Source organism: Equus przewalskii, chromosome 19, assembly GCF_037783145.1.
Source record: "Equus przewalskii isolate Varuska chromosome 19, EquPr2, whole genome shotgun sequence".
NCBI classification, from domain to species: domain Eukaryota; kingdom Metazoa; phylum Chordata; class Mammalia; order Perissodactyla; family Equidae; genus Equus; species Equus przewalskii.
This window is the reverse complement of record NC_091849.1, coordinates 38,536,933-38,554,968: the sequence shown is the minus strand read 5'-3', so window position 1 is coordinate 38,554,968 and position 18,036 is coordinate 38,536,933. Positions and strand designations below refer to the sequence as shown.

At 41.8% G+C, this 18,036-nt stretch overlaps 2 protein-coding genes across 2 annotated transcripts in view; one reads left to right on the top strand and one right to left on the bottom strand.

Annotated features, from left to right (window-relative positions):
• Positions 1-6,603: 6,603 nt before the first annotated feature.
• Positions 6,604-11,636, bottom strand: LOC103553082 (uncharacterized). The gene is made up of 2 exons (XM_070586019.1): positions 10,254-11,636; positions 6,604-9,476 (listed from the first exon to the last, which is right to left on the bottom strand). Exon 1 carries the CDS (start codon positions 11,351-11,353, stop codon positions 10,658-10,660), a length of 696 nt encoding a protein of 231 aa, XP_070442120.1. The 5' UTR covers positions 11,354-11,636; the 3' UTR covers positions 6,604-9,476; positions 10,254-10,657.
• The window catches only part of BTBD9 (BTB domain containing 9), a 381,962-nt gene continuing 374,973 nt past the window's right edge, over positions 11,048-18,036 (top strand). Inside the window, exon 1 of the mRNA XM_070586015.1 lies at positions 11,048-11,184. The gene's annotated coding sequence lies outside the window, so the exon portion shown is untranslated. The remainder of the gene's footprint in view (positions 11,185-18,036) is intronic.

The window sequence follows — 18,036 nt, the reverse complement described above, 5'->3', positions numbered from 1 at the left end:
ATATGTTTGATTTTGTTTATGTTCCTTGGACAAGAACAGTATGTATCTTCTGTTATGGGATACTAAATTGTATTTAAAATCATTAGATCAAAGTCACTGAGAGTTTAATTAAAATCCTCCACAGCCACTGCTATCCCCTCCCCCCATCTTCTTCTCCTCCTTCTTCTTTCTCTTCTTCTTCTTCTTATCATTATTATTATTTGTCTACTTGGTACATCAAATTGCAAGAGACATATATTAAAGTTTCCTAATAAAATTGCCTTTTTTTTTTTTAAAGATTTTATTTTTCCTTTTTTCTCCCCAAAGCTCCCTGGCACACAGTTGCACATTTTCAGTTGTGGTTCCTTCCAGCTGTGGCATGCGGGACGCCGCCCCAGCATGGCCTGATGAGCAGTGTCATGTATGCACCCAGGATCTGAACCAGCGAAACCCTGGGCCGCGGAAGTGGAGCACGCAAACCCAACCACCCGGCCACGGGGCCGGCCCCTAAAATTGTAGTTTTAAGAAAATCTCCTTATATTCATTGAAAGTTTTTGCCTTATATAGTCTGCTTCTATAGTGTTTGATACATAAAGGTTTATAACAGTTAGATCTTCTTTATTTACTGTGCTTTTATTATACAAAATAGCCTTTATTTTCTGTGTAGTGCCATTGGCCTTGATTTCCATTCTATCTGAAATTAATATGGCCACTTGTTTTCTTTTTGTTTGCATTTACCTGAAATTTTTGCTTCCTTTAAAAAATGTTCTGCTTTATTATTTTTAGCAAGTCAAACAATCAAAGCGTATAGGAAAAAGTTAATAGCTTCCCTCTTCTTCCCCAATCACATCCATGTCGAAGAAGCTTATATTAAAAGTTGGTGTATATCCATTCTTCACCATCATTCTCTAAATTCATAAACAAGTATAAACATGTTGTGGTAGGCTGAATAAATGCCCCCTGCCCCCCCCCCCCCCCCCCCCCCGCAAATATCCAGGTCCTAATCTCTGGAGCTTGTGATTATTACCTTATATGGAAAGAGTCACTGCACATGTGATTAAGTTAGGGATCTTGAGATGAAGAGGTGATCCTGGATTATCTGGGTGGGACCTAAATGCAATCATAAGTATCCTTGTAAGAAGCAGACAGAGGGAGATTTGACACACAAGAGGAAAAGATGATGTGACAATGACAGTAGATATTAGAGTGATGTGGCCACAAGCCAAGGAATGCTGATAGCCACCAGAAGCTGGAAAAGACAAGAAACAGATTCTCCTCTAATGACTCTGGAGAGAGTGTGGCCCAACTTACACCTTGATTTCAGCTCAGTGACATTGATTTTGGATTTCTGGCCTCCAAAGTCTAAGAGAATAAATGTGCATTGTTTTAAGTCACGAACTTTCTGCTGCTGTAATATGTTACAGCAGCAATTGAAAATATGTAAGCCCCAAATTTTCCCCCTTTTTATTTTTTACAAATGTGACAGCATGCTCTTCCAGTGCTCTCCAACTAGCTTTTTTTCTCTTAATAATGTACCAGTTACATCTTTACAGGTTAATATCTACAGATGCCATTCTTTTTAACAGCCAAATAATATTCCATAGTATGGGTGTTTCATAATTCAGTTAACCATTCCTCCATGGATGAACAGCTGTTTCCAGTTTCCTATTGCAAACAGTGCTGCAGTAAACGTCTCTGTGCGTGTGTGTGTCTTATATGTTTGGATTTTTTGAGGGGAGAAGACAATAGACTCTTACGAGGATCTATGGGTAAGAACATTTTAAATTTTCATAGATGCTGTCAGATTACTTTCCAGGGAGGTTGTAACAATTCATACTGCCATCTGATTTGAATTTCACTCAGTACAAGTGAAGTTGAGCATCTTTTCATATTTTTTGCCAATTTGCATTTTCTATTTTATGCAGGGCTTGTTTAGTTCCTTTGCTCATTTTTTCCTTGGATTATTTGCCTTAACTCTTTTTCTGTCATAGGTTTTAGAAATATTTCTCCAGTCTTTCAATTAGTCTTTGATTTTACTCCCCTTCCATGACATTGGAACAGAATTCTCCCAATTCTGGCCCACTCACATCAAAAGAAGGCTGAGAATCTAAAATACCCTCCTCCCTTCTATGCTTCAACCAAGAAATCCTAGCTGTCAGTTCCTCTAACATAGTATTTTGGAACAGGTATTTCTCATTCTGAATCCATCACTGATCTCAATGGCTTCATCTGCACAGATGCTGAAAGAATACACATAGTATCAGTTGGTACAGGCTAGGTTATGCTGCAGTAACAAATGATCCCACAAATCTCAGTGACTAACAACAAAGGTTTATTTCTCCCTCACAGTACGTGTCTGCTGATTGTCTCAGCTACAGCTAATGATACAGTCTTTATCTGGAATATTGTTGGTCACCTTGGCAAAGGGACAGAGAGCACAAAAGCTTCAGTTGTGACTGAAATACATTGGTTTTGCTCAAATTTCACTGGCCAAAATTAGTCACACATGGTAATGCTTGGGTTCACCAGAGAAAGGAAATGAAATTCTTTACAATATAAGTTACTGACTGACTATGAAGAGTTATCAGTCTAGGATACACACACTGATATGTGCAAGCAATGGACAAAATCGCAAGTCATATAGGGGCATTCAATGTCTTGAAGGAAGTAAACTACAACAAAAAAGACAAAACAAAAAAACCAGACAACTCCTAGTGTCAGTGAATCAACTGGCTTTTCCCAGAGCTGCTTTTATCCTTCTGCTGACATACACAAGGGTCAACTTTCAAGCCACTGGACTGAACATTCTTCTCTCCAGGTTCAGACAGAGGCAGGACTCCCCCAGGACTAGTAGCTCCCAGTCTTTCTCTGGCATGGTAACATCAGTGCACAGATGTATCCCTGTGCCTGTATCATAATGCCCTATATCATCCTCTCAGGAAAGAACCTGAAGCCTCAAATAAAATCCCTTTCAGGATCAAGCCTCTCTCTAGAAGAGAGAGACAGTCAAGGATTTTTTTGTCCAGAAAACAACTCTAACCCAACATTCTGTTTTTGGTCATTTTATTTTGGCTTTCTCCAAGCCAAGAATTTTTCTAAAAGCTCATGCTAATCCTTCACATCTTTGCTATCTTTGCCATCCACCACCCTACCACGTGTTTCTGGAGATCTCATCTCTCTTGCAGCATGATTTCCATGTTTCTTTACATCACTGGCGTAATCATTAGTGCTGTTCACTGATACCTGGCTCTCCTCTCTTCTAGACACACACATACACTTCCTGGCTCCCTTGAGGTTGGTTCTGTGACTACTTCTGGCATGAACTATGAGTAGAAGTGGTCTCTGTCACTTCTGGGCTAAAGAATTTGCTAGTGTGAGACACTCCAGAGTTCTTTATTTTCCTTCTGGAAGAAGGCACTGATATTTTGGGCTTATGTTTTACTGATGCATAGCCTAGCCTAGCCTGACTGAAACTATCCCATGCCTTTTTCAGGTATTTAAAATACACATGACAAGTTGAAGACACTTACATTAACATTTGATAAGTCTTTAGACACATAATGGATACACAATGCTCAGTCACTCTCAAGGTAACAGTTCCAAGACTCTTACTTCTCCAAATCAAATTTAAATTGGCTCAAGCAGCTGGATCCTATTTAGGTAGAAAGTTTACAATCACTCTATTGGGCTATGCCTACTCACCCTACACTGATTTTTCTCAATGCAGTTGTGCACCTTCTGTATGACAATCACCTGGGGTATTTGTTAAAGGTAGACACCATGGTATCCCTCAAATCAGAATCTTGGGCAGTAGGACTCAACATCATTCTGACCACACTTCACACGTGATCCTTCTTACTCTGAAATTACCTTGCCCTACCTTGTCTGATTCCCCTAACTTCTAGATCAGCATTATCCAGTAGCATCTTCTACAAAGACAGAAACATTTTATACACGGACTGTCCAACATAGTAGCCTCTAGTCACATGTGGCTCTTGAGCTCTTGAAATGTAACTAGTGTGAGTGAGGAACTGAATTTTTAATTTACGTAATTTAATTTAATTTAAATAGCCACATGTGGCTAGAGGCTACCATATTGGACAGCACAGTTCTAGACTGTTGGTCCTTAAGAGCAAGAACTCTATCTTCAATCTCCGTATCCCCTCTGTGCCTGACACAGAATAACGCAGTAACTAAAAACTGACACAGGAAATAGGCCTGCACTATTTCCAGTTTTTGAGGTTCCTGGTATACTAAGAAAAGAAGAAATGCAAAAAAAAGATTACAAAAAGTGTTTTCTGGGCAAATGTTTTAAATGTTTACATTTACGAAGGAGCTTTATTGTCCTATTCTCAAGATAAATCATATTCACATTAGTGTCTCATGACAATGCCTAATAGTCATGGTGTATTCAATTAGCTTTCTACCTTTGATTTAGCAAATATAAACGAGGTATTAAGACATAATGAATCCTGCTTTCCTGCTTAGGATCTTCCTACGTACCTTTAGTTAAAGTGTCTATGTGTGACTATATATACCAGTGAATACAAATCAGATCACTAATCCATGAGATAGAAAGGAGTTTACAGCACACAATGTGATTTAGATTAGATATGAGAAAGCTAATTTTTCAAATTTTGGCCTAGTAGAAGAATGTACTGAGAAAGGTTGTGAGAAAATTATTTGACTGGAGAATGTGGGACTTGAATTTTCCTACTTATGCTTAGCAACCATTACTTTACCTATCTCCTTCAAGAGAAAGCAAAGTTAAAAGAATAACACTCTGTAGATTTGCAATAACACTAAAACTTCTTCGAAAATAATTCATTGTTCTGGTTCTACTTAGCTGATGTAAAACCCTGGAGTCCTTATAAATGACCTTCTTATCAGCACGGAAGGGCGTATAAGTTTTAACTCTTGCCTGAAGTGAGAGCAAGGGACTATGTATAAGCTAGTCGTCATTAAACATATTTATCATTCCTTCCCCAGCTTTTCCATAAGCAACTTGAGGTGACTAGTGCAATTATACATAGAATGTAGAAAGTTATAAATAAATCTGAGCAAGAGAAAACCCAAATTTAAACAGAGGGTTAGGAACAGGGAACAAATTGGAATGCAGATATGCAGGCCACAGGTTCCTATGCAAACACTACAGCTGAGCTAAAATTTGACTCAAGAGCTTCATGACAGCCAAAGGGAAGAGGGAAACACATCCAGTTACATAACCTACTTGTCTGTAAGGAAGACACATCTGTTACTCAAGCGTAGCCAAGTATTTCATGACAGTTGGCTCTGAAAGAAAATTCTTCTTGGGATTTTCCATAGGGAACACAAAATGACCAAGTGTGCAACAGCTCTGTGGAGCTGTCTCTTCTAGAATCCCTTAATGTATGCAGAAGACACAATATTCAAAAGGTAAGTCAGTAAACACTCCTGGGAGGGGCTGAAGAAGGTTTCCGTGTGTATGAGCTCAGGACAATATGGTCAGGTATGCAGTTTTCTGATGGACCAGCTAATATTCTGTGGCTGATTAAAGCTAGGTACATACTGTTTAGAAGTCAGTCATCTCATTGGCAGATGGTAGCTGGTTGACAGCCTTTTGTGAAGAGTGAGTCATTGCATTGAGATTTTTACCTAAATGGGAACATTTCTCTCTACATGGTGGGGGACAGAGGGAGCACTTGCAGGAAATTCAGGATTTTCCTTAAGAAACAATTCTTCATATAAGAAATATTAATAAGAAATTAAAAATAAAAATAAGAAAAATTAAGTCTTCGAGTCTGCAAAGTTCTATCCAATGGAGCACAGGGTCTGCAAACTCACAGACAAGTGATGTTTTTTTTTTTTTTTTACAAAGTTGACATTGGTTACCAATATTTAGAGATCAACAGATTTCAAATGTGGCAACCCTAGAAGCTCATACCACCACTTGGCAACAATCTCCTGTGCTGAGTGCAGAGCACTTACCGACCCTTTAGGCATCTGAAAGCCCTGTCAGAAAATGAAGAATCTGATTGGTTTCAAAGAAGAAATTATCAGTTGCTCACTCTGGCTATAGAAAAATCTGAATAATGCTCCCAGGAAATGTACAGCTTTTAGCAAAGTGACTGGCCTGGAAATCTACCCGTAAGAATTACTTGCAAAACACACCCTTAAGTAAAGAAATGAACCTGGTATTTAGTTACCGGATCTTAGCAATTAGATTTGAGGACATGTACCAAAATAATCATTTTAGTTTTAGAACTGGTGATCTTTACCCATTCTTTGTGACAAATGGTAAAGCACAAAATCAAACATACACTAAAGCTCATTATAATAAAATATCAGCATTAAAGAAGATAATCGACTTGATCTCTAAAGTAAGGTAGCATAAGTCCAAATAATCCAAAAGTGGTTTCAAATTATTTAGATATAGGTTAAAAACAAGGAGGGCCACAACTTGCCTGTTTTATGCTACTTGAAATACTTTGTGATCTGTCTGAACACCGATTCTATTGATCTGGACTTTCAAGGTCATGTAGACGTCCTGATTTTACAAGAACTAGGATTCTATATTGATCTCAAGGAATTTAACCTTCTTGTCCACAGAGTCAAAGCCTGAGAAATGATTCAAAGCTGCAAACATTCTTTTAAAAATAAAGTTTACTTTTTCTAAGTATAAAATAAATGTACACTATCAACAATTTAGAAAATAAAGAATCCAAGTTATTTTTCCTTCTAACTTTTTGAGAAGTTTCAAACTGACACAATATAGATATGCAGGCCAAGGGTCCTCCCAGTTACTAATGCTGAGCCACAAATTTACTCAGAGCTTCTTGGCAGTCAAAGGGAAAGGAGAAAACAGCCCGTTATATAATTCACATTGCCTATAAGGAGAAAACATATCAGTTACTCAAGGGTAGTGAAGTGTTTCAGGACATTTGGCGGAGAGAGAAAATTCTCTTGTGTTCATTTAATAAGGAATACAAAACCATATCACACCCAGCAACCACCCTACAGTAACTGCATTGGTGAGTTCTGTAAACTAGGTGGTCTAGAATCCCTGAGTCTTAGCAGAGCAGAGTATAAAGGTAGCAGCCTGGGTGCTAAGAGCATGGACTCTAGAGCCCAACTATCCAGATTTGAATCATGGTCCATCACTTATTAACTTTGTGACCTTGAGTAAATTTCTTAACCTTCTATGCCTTAGTTTCCTGACTTATAAAGTACCGTGATTAATAATATTACCTACCTTAAAGGGCTGTTTTGAGGCTTAAATGAGTTAATGCCCATAATGTACCTAAAACAGTATGTGGCACATAGTTAGCATCATCATTATTACAGTAAAAGCTACAATAAAGGTGTGCACATGATGTAAAAGTACAGAAGAAGGGCACTTACACCGACTAAGGCTCTGAGGGTAGGTTTGCAGGAAAGAAGATGCCTGTGCTGGGTCTAAATCTTGGCCTACTACTTAACTGCTGAGAGTATGACCTTGGCCACATTCCGTGAACTTTGTATTTCCACCTGCTAAAGCAGAGATATAATGTCAGCTGTTGATCCAATAAGGTGATGTTTGCAAAATTAAACGAGATAATATATGAGGATTAGATGAGCAAATGTAACAAAGCATGGCATGTATCACAAATAAATGTTTCCTCTCAGATCTAGCAGAAAAGTAAACAAACCACTCTTGTATTCAATTTTTACATGTGTCCATTTTGTCCAATTAAACAGTGTATTTATGTACAACAGAAGTAGTTGTACACAAATATTCATTCACATCACAACAAAACTACGTAGAAGAAATGATAAATGATCAGTACTGGCTTAGCACAACTCCTGTTTTTCGGTTTTTTTCCATCACCATGGAAATGCCTTGGTATAGCTATGTCCATTTTGGGGGCATATTCTGCCAACCTGTGGGAGTTGGTAAATCTAATACTTCGATTTCCATTAGGCAAAACTCCCCCCTCATCTGTATCACTTTATACAGAATTCTACTATAGCATGTAGTATATCATGTTACAGCTACAGTTCATTCAATTTATAGTCACTTGCTTCATTTAAAAAGAACTATGGTAACTAGCTACATACTTATGTGTTTTTTCCCCTCCTCAAACTGAAAGTTTCTTGAATAACTGTATCATATCTATAGCATCTGGACAGAAGCTGGCACATAATATACTGACTTTCAGTGTTTGGTGAAAGGATCCAAGTAGGATTTGAAGTGTGCTGTTAGAAACAAATGAGTCTAGCATAAAGTTGGGGGGTTACTCTAGGAATTTATGTGAAAAATATAGACCCAGTCTGATCCTCTCATTTGGTAAATGAGAAAACCGAAGTCTGAAATGGTTCAGTGATTTGTCCAAGGTTATCTAGCTAGTGAATGGCCAGAACCAAGACTAGAATCTCAAATTCCCATCAGCCATACCAGAGGCCAATCCACTACACAGGCTTGCCTTTCACACCCCAGTAATTCGGTGTCCATCTCTACTACCTCACTAAAGCTGCTACTGTTGGTCACCAATCACTTTTGTGTTGCTCAATCCAGTCAATGCTTTTCAGCCCTTGATACACTTGACCTATGTGTGGTCTCTGACTCTGCCGACTCCCTTTCTGTCTTGTAATTCTTTCCTACCTTGGTTTCAGATGCATTGCTCTCATCTATTTCTTTTATCTCTCTGGCCATTCTTTCTCAGACTTCTGTGTGGGCTTCTGCTCATCTGCCACTCCCTTTTAAAGTTAGTGCTTCCCGGGGCTCTGTCCTTGGTCCTCTTTATTGTTTCTTCTATATTTTCTCCCTGTTTGATCTCATCCATGCCTAGGACTTAAATGAACAATTATAAGTTAATGTCTTCCAAATCTATTTTATTTTAACTCAACTTCTGTCTTCATTCATAGACCTCTGTACTTCGACGGCTTATTGGATGTTTCCCTCTGGGTGTGGCAGTTCCCTCCATCAAGTCACAATCACATTGCAGTAATCTTTGAGGGAGCCTAATAAACTGCAGCCTTCTGTCCCACACAGAGGAGGATGCAGCAGGAGACTAACTATCATCTTTACTACTGACTGTATTACTTTCCTATTACAGTTGTAACAAACTACCACAAACTCAGTGGCTTAAAACGACACACAGTTATCTTACAGTTCTGGAGATCAGAAATCCTAAAATCAAGGCGTCGGCAGAGCTGTGTTTTCTCTGGGGTCTCGAGAGGAGAAGCCATTTCTTTGCCTTTTTCAGCTTCTAGAGGCTGTCTGCATTCCCTGGCTCCATCTTCAAAGCTAGCAGAGCAGATTCTTCCAATCTCTCTTTCTCTCTGACCTCTGCTTCCGTCCTAATATCTCCTTCTCTGACTCAGCCTCCTGCTTCCATCCCAGCAGTATAATCCAAGATAATCTCCCCAACTCAAGATCCTTCACTTAATCACATCTGCAAAGTTCCTTCCGGCATGTAAGGTAACATCTTCACAGGTTCTGGAGATTAGGAGACGAACATCTTTGGGTGGACATTATTCTGTAAAGCACAACCAACAAAGTTTGTACTGGATATTACCTGTGGACAGAGAGCTTCCCAATGTTAAACTCTGGAATTAAATAGATTTACTGACTTTGTAGCCCTGGACCAGGCACTCTCAACCCCACCCCCAGGCCCTCCTCCTGGAGAAACAGAGAAGAACACCAGAACAGGTCCCTGAAGGCAGCTTTCTTTCAAGCGAAAAAGAAGGAGAGGGGCTACGCATGACCGGTTTCTCCTTTTAAATTCACCAATCAGGAGGTCACCACTCCAGGGAGGAGCGGGCCGGGGGCAGATGCAGTGAGAGGCCCGGAATATTGCATTAACGGATGTCACTCCATTTGCAAGGAGTCATCATGAGTGCAGAATAAGTGTTTCCCCAACAAACATATCCATATTTGAACTCATCATCATATGGCACAAATCTGATCAGCCTCCTAAGACGGTCACCATCACTGTCTAGTAACTTAGATCAGAACGTTGTGGATAATCCAGACTCATCTTTCTTCACATCTTGCTAAATGTTTCCACCACCTACCCCAGCACACATACTAGAAACGTGGCCTACTCATTTATCCCCCGTGCAGCGCGGTCAGTTCTCCTACCTGAACAGCACTCACATCTATCCCTTCCTCTACACTTAGAGGGTAAGGCTCTTATCACTTCCTATCTAGAATACAGCCGTGGCCTCAAACTAGTCTCCCTGCCTCAAGGCTTGCTCTTCCTGTCCATTTTCACTTTTACTCGTGAAGCTTCCTCTGCCTGGAATTAACTCACCAGTTACTCTCTTCAAACCCCCACACCCTGGTCCCCCAGCTTGCCCAAGCGTCAAGCAGAATCGACCACCCAACATCAGCCAGGATCAAACTTGAACCCGAGTTGCTCTGACTCCAAAATCCATGCTCTTAACTGCTCTTGCTCGAGCACTGCCTTCTCTCATGAGATATTTTAAAGTCTAACGGGCTTTACACTTTACAAAGCATCTTTGCATAGATTATTTCCTTTTAGCCTCACAACGCTCCAATGTAGACAGGATGGGTACTGTTATCCCCATTTATAAGATGAGGAAACCGAAAGTCAGGGGAGTTCAAGGTTCGCTCCATCACACCCTGCTGGGTTAACCAGCGTCACTCAGCAGTCTTCCACATCAACCGCGCACTCAGCCCCTCTGGGTCCACTCCTCAGAGAACCTTCCGGCGCTTCGCAGTCGTAGCCGACGGGGTCCGCGCCAGTCTGGACAAGGCCGCAGCTCTCTCCACCACGGGCGCCCTGGCACCTCCAGGCGGCGACCACGGCGGGGACCTTCCCTTCCGCAGTGACGCGATCAGTGACGCCATACAGTGACGTGTGGTGACGTGCTTACCCGGAGCCAGGTGCCAGCAGGGCAGCCACACCCTGGGGTCCCCACCCCAGGAGGGCAGAGGGTCGGGCCGGTGGGGTAAAGCCGCAAACCGGCCCGAGGCGACCTCTGGGCCCTGAACCTTCGGATCCCGCGGGCCCGCCGCCGATCGGTTGCTAAGTGACGCCAGCGCGCAGAGGCGCGTGCGCGGCCACGGCGGTGTGCGTGAGAGCGGACGCGCGCCGCGGCGGCGGCGGCGAGGACGGCGGCGACGGCAGCGGCCGAGGGGGCGGTGGCTGCGAGGGGGGTGCGGAGCAGGCGGAAGAGGCGTCTGTGCCGACTGCTGAGCCGCAGCGGAACATCGTTGGGGTGAGTAGCCGGGGCCTCGCAGGGGTAGTGGGGCCCGGCCGCACCTGCTGCGCGGGCCCCGGGCGCGGGGATGCGCGCCCCTACCGGACCCGCGCGCGCCGCTCCACGCCCCTCTGCCGCTTTTTCCGGGGGCGGGGGAGGAGGGCGGACGGGGGCTGACGAGGGTCATTTCCTGGGCGCGGGCGCTCTGGAAGCGGCAGCGAGGGGCGGGCGAAGCGTCTGTAGTCGTGGAAGGTGCAGTGGGAAGTAGGTGTCTGGGGGCTTCGAGGTGGCTCTGCCAGGCTCCCAAACGAGGAGTTGGAATCAGGAGAAGCCCGGGTTCCCAGAGCCGCCTCGCATCCTGCCTGAGACCGAGAGGAGGCGGAACCGGGGCGGCCGGGCTCTGGGGTTCGGAAAGTTTGGCGCTGCTGGGGCCTGCATCGCCCCTGCCCTGGCCGGGCTCCGAGGAGGAGCCGGTTGTTATGGAGAGAGTTATGAATCAGTGCCTGCGTGCAGCGTCAGACACACCCACGACCCGGGGAGGCGATCTGTCAGTGCAGATGGGGGCGGCCAACCTGTTGCCTAGTTTCCGTCTTCACGTGTATGTGCACGTGCTTAATATAGCACGCATAAAACTTTGTTTGCCCTAGGCATTTTATCACATTGTTGCTACAGATTTTGAGGCCAAGTGGCGGATATCCATTCTCAGTTCTTCCTCATAGTCTCAAATCAGCTGTTTTATTTCCCAGAACCATGTTGTTCTGTCATTATCATTATTAGGGCCAAGAAAGTATGGAGACACTGTGTTTTATTTTCCTTGAAAGTACAGGCTTGTTACTTACTAGGCAGAAAATACAGATTCTGTTCAATATGTGGACCGGAAAATACTGATGGTTGGACAAGCCTGACTGTAAAGGTGCAGCGAATCATCAGCCCAGTGCTCTCTTCTCTGTGCGCTGGGCTGCCGCGTGGGTAGATACTGTGGTAGTTGTAGTTAACCATCCTCACGAGAAATCAGTATTGGGGGGGTTGGGAAGAAATCACTCTTTTCTGATTGTTGATTAAGGCGGTGCCTAATGAACCTATAGAAAGAGAGATGATACTGAAATTTAATCATGTTTTGTGCAAGAAAATTGGGAGAGGATAACATAACTTTTCTAAAATTCTGTGATTCACTTTCATCGCTGAGGATCTGTAAAGTACGTTGCCCGAGATTCTTACATCTTGGATCCAGTAATAACCTTGCTCTTTAACAGAGTACTCAGAATTCAGTGTCTCTTGCTCTCTGGACTATAATAGCTTTTAGGACAGGAATCATGTCTCTTCATCAAGGCCGTGTGTCCAGCACCTGCAGAAGTGCTTGCCACAGGGGAGGCACGCAATAGATATTTGTTATACATTTATGACACGGCGTAGAAGTGGTGTATCGATGTACAGCAAGCGTTTAGTTGAGTCCTTCAAGTTAATACATGTGCCTTCTCTGCCCAGTATTATGCTCCATGTGGGAGGAGGATTGAAGGATTGCAAATGATGTAGAAGACTTGGCTTTTTTTCTTTAAGAGCAAACAGTCCAGCTAGGAAGATTAAGCACCTGTATATAAAATAATTATGAACCCAAATGAGAGAGTATGTGAACAAGTGCTGTATGAGGTGCTATACTTTAAGTACAGTAGAAACTTAGAAAAGAGCAGACTTGTGGTGGGCTGAGTTAGTGAACTCTTTGGAAGAGGTGAGATTTGATCTGATCTTTGAAAGAAGTGTAAAATTTGAATTAGAGAAGAGATAAATAATACGTTGAGACAAGAGTGTGAATTTGGTCATCGGGGGATATATTGAGGAGACTTACATGTCTGGTGAGAAGTTCTCTGATGGGGAACATTGGAGAGAGAAGGTTTAGCAGGTTGGGAAGGGAAGGTGTTAAGACCAAGGCTGGCTTATCAGCATCCCACTGATAACAAGATAGAGCCTGCTGTCTGGGTAGGATGGGAGTTGTGTGACTCAGAGTAGTCTTTGACAAGACTAAGTGTTATCCTTACTTAAAATTAAAGGATATTATATTTGAACCAGGACCAGGTTGTTGTGTTATTCTGATTTCAATTACTAATTTGAGTAAATGCCTCACTATTGTGCGTACCTCTTATGAATTTAGTCTGCAGCACACGTCCCCATTTCTAAAATCTACCTGATGTGCTTGGGCTGTTTCATTGGAAATTTACTGAAATGGTGAACCCAAAGCATTTATCCAGCCACTGTCAGTGACACAGTTTTGTTTGGGATTATCTCTTATAGTGGCCTCTGAGGTTTGTAGTTGCTGCTGATCCTGTAAAAAATACAAATAATGTTAGCTGGGAAAGGAGTCTATTTGAAGAAGAATACTGAAAATATTGTCAAAAAAGATTTGAGAAAATTAAAGATGCTGCTGCCGAATATTGAACCTTTGGTCTTTATAATATCTTTTGCTGTTATGTGAGAATTCTTTTGAGTGGTGCGTAAACCTGAAGTTGAATTACTGACCTAAGATGTGTAAAGTTGCAACACCAAATGTTGCATTATTTAACAACTCAGCAAATATTTATTAGGTGCTGGCTGTGGTTAGGCACTGTGTTGGGTGCTGGAAAGACAAAGAATAAGACAAGGTTACCCTCTGAGATACTCAGTATTCATCAGAGGAGACAAACCTTTAACCATAATATGTTACGATAAGAGTTAATTACTTTTGGAATGAATAAAATGCTAAGGGTGTAGTTCACTTTGGGGAAAAAATTAATAGAGTCAGGGAAAGCTTTAAAGAAAAGTGGATGGAACTTAGCTCTGAAGGTTAAGTTGAATTTTGCCACATGTAAAAGGGAAAACAAGCATTCCAGGCAGTGGGAGAGCATAAGCAAAGTTGGCAAAGATTAAAATTGAATGGGACTTTTGGAAAACTGAGTCGTTTCTTGTAGGCTTGTTGTATGGCAGAAGTGATGAGAGAGGAAAGGTATGGTCGGAGCCAAATTGTGAGGGGATCTTCCATTCCGTTCCAAAAAGCCTAGACCTCCCTATTGTACCCCTAGCCCTGCGTTGGTGATGGAGAGCCTTGGAAGGTAGAATAATCAGATCAGAAAGTTAACTGGCAGTTCATAAGCAGAATTGCATTAGAGTGAAGAGGGAGGGAGACCAGTTAGGATGTAGGTGAGAGATGCTGGGAGCCTGAAGAGGGACAGCGGGAATGGGTGGATTGTAGAGCTATTTTAGATGTTAAAATCTGTAAATGTTATGACCAGCTAGAGGTGAAAGAGAGTGAGAAGTCAAAGATGGCATGTCTAGTTTGAATAACTGGAGATTATGATGGCATTAAATTAGAAAACACAGAAAGAGGAACAGATTTGCAGTGGAGAGGAGAAATGATGGCATGTTAATTTTAAGATCCCTGTGTGTTTAGAGAGATCCACTAGGTAATTGGAAATTCTGCTCCAGAGTTTATGAGACAGTTTAGAAATAATTGTGACTTAAGTGACAGCCTCCAAGGCTATGGAAGTAGTACCATTCTAGGAGTTAGTATAGTAGTTAACACTGTGGACTTTGCGTCAGGAAAACTCAAAGTCAAATCTCTGTTATGCCAATTATTGATTGGGTTGGGTGACCTTGGGCAAGTTATTTAACATATCTAAGCCTAAATTTCTTCTGAAGAGTGGGATTAATAATACTGTAAAGAATTGTTGTGGAGATTGAGATAGTATGTGCAGAATGATTAGCATAATGCCTAGCTTATAAATGCTTAATAAATGACAGCTGTTGCCCTTAGTAGTAGTAATAGTTACAGTTATAGAGATAGTAGAAGAAGATAGAACTACCCAGAGTAGTGGAGAGTGAAAACTGGAAAGGACAAGGAATGGAACTTTTGGAAATCAATACTTAGATCAAAGTTATATTGGATCTCAAACTTAAGCATGCATCAGAAATACCTGGAGGTCTTGGTAAAACACAGATCTCTGGACTCTACTCCCGTCGTTTCTGACTCACTAGGTCTGAAGGGTGCTTGAGAATGTGCATTTTGAAGAATTTCTCAGATGATGCTGATGCTGCTATTCCCAGGACCACACTTTGAGAACTACTGACATAGAGGGTGGATGAAGGAAGAGGAACCAGCCCAGAGACTGACAAAGAGGTGGAGGCTGATGGAGAAGCAGGAGGAAGTTTAGAAGGATAAGGAAGTAACGGCCTGCAGACTCTCTAGATCTGCCGTCTGCTTTCCGTTTCCGTAGACCTCATCTCCTTCTTATTTCTGTCTTCTCCAGAATTTGGTGTAATGCTTGGCACATAGCAGTGTCTGTGTGAATCTTGGAAGCTTCTAATACTGTCCTTGTGCATGGTTGCATGAACTTCACACAGATTTCATTCATGCTCTTATTTCTCGCTGAGTCACAGAGAAGGTACTGTTCTAATTTTACACACACACACGCATGCGTGCGCAATAACTACAGAAAATTTTTTTCAAGTAGTTGATGCATAGCTAGGAGTTTTGACTTTGTGTTAGATGCCCTCCCTCCCTTTTTTATTTTTATTGAATTATAGTTAATGTACAATATTATACTAGTCTCAGGTTACAACATAGTGATCAACATTTATATACATTACAAAATGATCACTATGGAAAGTCTGGAAACTAACCATCTGTCACCATACAAAGTTATTACAGTATTATTAACTGTATTCCCTATAGTGTACCCTATGATTTATTTATTTTATAACTGTAAGTTTGTACATCTTAATCCCCTTCCCCTATTTTGCCCATCCCCTATGCTCTTCCCTCCCCCGCTTTTTTAATGTCAGAGTCCAGTTTGCAAAATAATTGTCAATAACAAATGTCAAGATTACAATCTGTGTCTTGTATTAGGCACTTGGCAGGTTTATAATGTAAGCAAATAATGTACTCCCAGTCCCTGGGATGTTTACAATAGGATGGGCAAAATGGGCAAAACCCAAAGGAAAGGAACAGGAAGAGATACAATCACAGAAATTGGATGGAGGAGGAACCTGAATATAAGGACTTATTTCTTGTTTGCCGATATACTTTGGATCTTATATGTCTCACATACTGAAGACTTTTGGCATATAGTGCAAATCTTAGTCTTAATCTTTTTTTGAAAATTATAAGGGAGTTCCTCTGTATAAGGAAGTCAAACAATAATTGTGCAAAGATATAAGCCATTGTAAAGAGATTTCTTTTTTAAGGTTTTATTTTTCCTTTTTCTTCCCAAAGGCCCCTGGTACATAGCTGTGTATTTTCAGTTGTGGGTCCTTCTAGTTGTGGCATGTGGGACGCTGCCTCACCATGACCTGATGAGCAGTGCCATGTCCGTGCCCAGGATTTGAACTGGCAAAACCCTGGGCCACCGAAGTGGAGCTCGCGACTTAACCACTGGGCCACAGGGCCGGCCCCTAAAGAGATTTCTTGAGTTAAATTGTAGCTTCATGACTGAGTAGGTAGCTGCTTACCATGCTTCCTAGGCTGTTGTTCTCTCTCATTTATTCTTTTTTTAAAAGATTTTGCTTTTCCTTTTTCTCCCCAAAGCCCATCCTCCCCTCCCCCTCAGTACATAGTTGTGGGTCCTTTTAGTTGTGGCATGTGGGATGCCTCCTCAGCATGGCCTGGTGAGTGGCGTCATGTCCTGGCCCAGGATCCAAACCGGCGAAACCCTGGGCCGCCAAAGCGGAGCGTGCGAACTTGACCACTTGGCCACGGGGCTGGCCCCTAATTTTTTTTTTTTTTATTGCAGTAGCATTGGATTATAACATTATATAGCTTTCAGATGTACGTTGTAATATATTTCAAATTCTGTGTAGATTACATCATGTTCACCACCCAAAAACTAATTATACCATCACCTCACATGTGAGCCTAATCACCCCTTTCACCCTCCTCTCTCTCCACTTCCCCTCTCATAACCACCAATCCAGTCTCTCTTGCTATGTGTTTGTTTGTCATTGTTTTTGTCTTCTACTTATGAGTGAGATCATATGGTATTTGACTTTCTCCCTCTGACTTACTTCACTCAGCATAATACCCTCAAGGTCCATCCACGTTGTCACAAATGGCTGGATTTCATCATTTCTTATGGCTGAGTAGTAGTCCATTGTGTATATATACCACATCTTCTTTATCCATTCCTCCCTTGATAGGCACCTAGATTGCTTCCAAGTCTTGGCTATTGTGAATAATCCTGCAATGAACTTAGAGGTGCATGTATCTTTATGCATTTGTGTTTTCAAGTTCTTTGGATAAATACCCAGCAGTAGGATGGCTGGATCATACGGTATTTCTATTTTTAGTTTTTTGAGGAATCTCCATACTGTTTTCCATAGTGGCTGCACTAGTTTGCATTCCACCAGCAGTGTACAAGGGTTCCCTTCTCTCCACATCCTCTCCAATGCTTGTTGTTTCCTGTCTTGTTAATTATAGTCATTCTGACCAGAGTGAAGTGATATCTCATTGTAGTTTTGATTTGCCTTTACCTGATAGCTAATGACGTTGAACATCTTTTCAAATGCCTGTTGGCCATCTGTATATCTTCTTTGGAGAAATCTCTGTTCTCATTTATTCTTTCTGCTAACATCCATCCATTAAGTATTTACTATGTGCCAGAAACTGTGCAAAATGCTAGGCATAGAGAAAGGGTAATTGCTCTGGGCATCTAACACTGGTTTTAGTTAGGAGGTATGATACTGTGTAAATGAGTGTGCACACATTGTCAGGGGGAAGATCTGATGCCTAAATTTTATAATCTTAACTGTATATTGGCGTGAGCAGACATTAAGGACTTGAAGTTAAGTTCATTCAGCCTTATGTATGCAAGGAGCCATGGAAAAATACAGAGATAAACAGAGATTCTT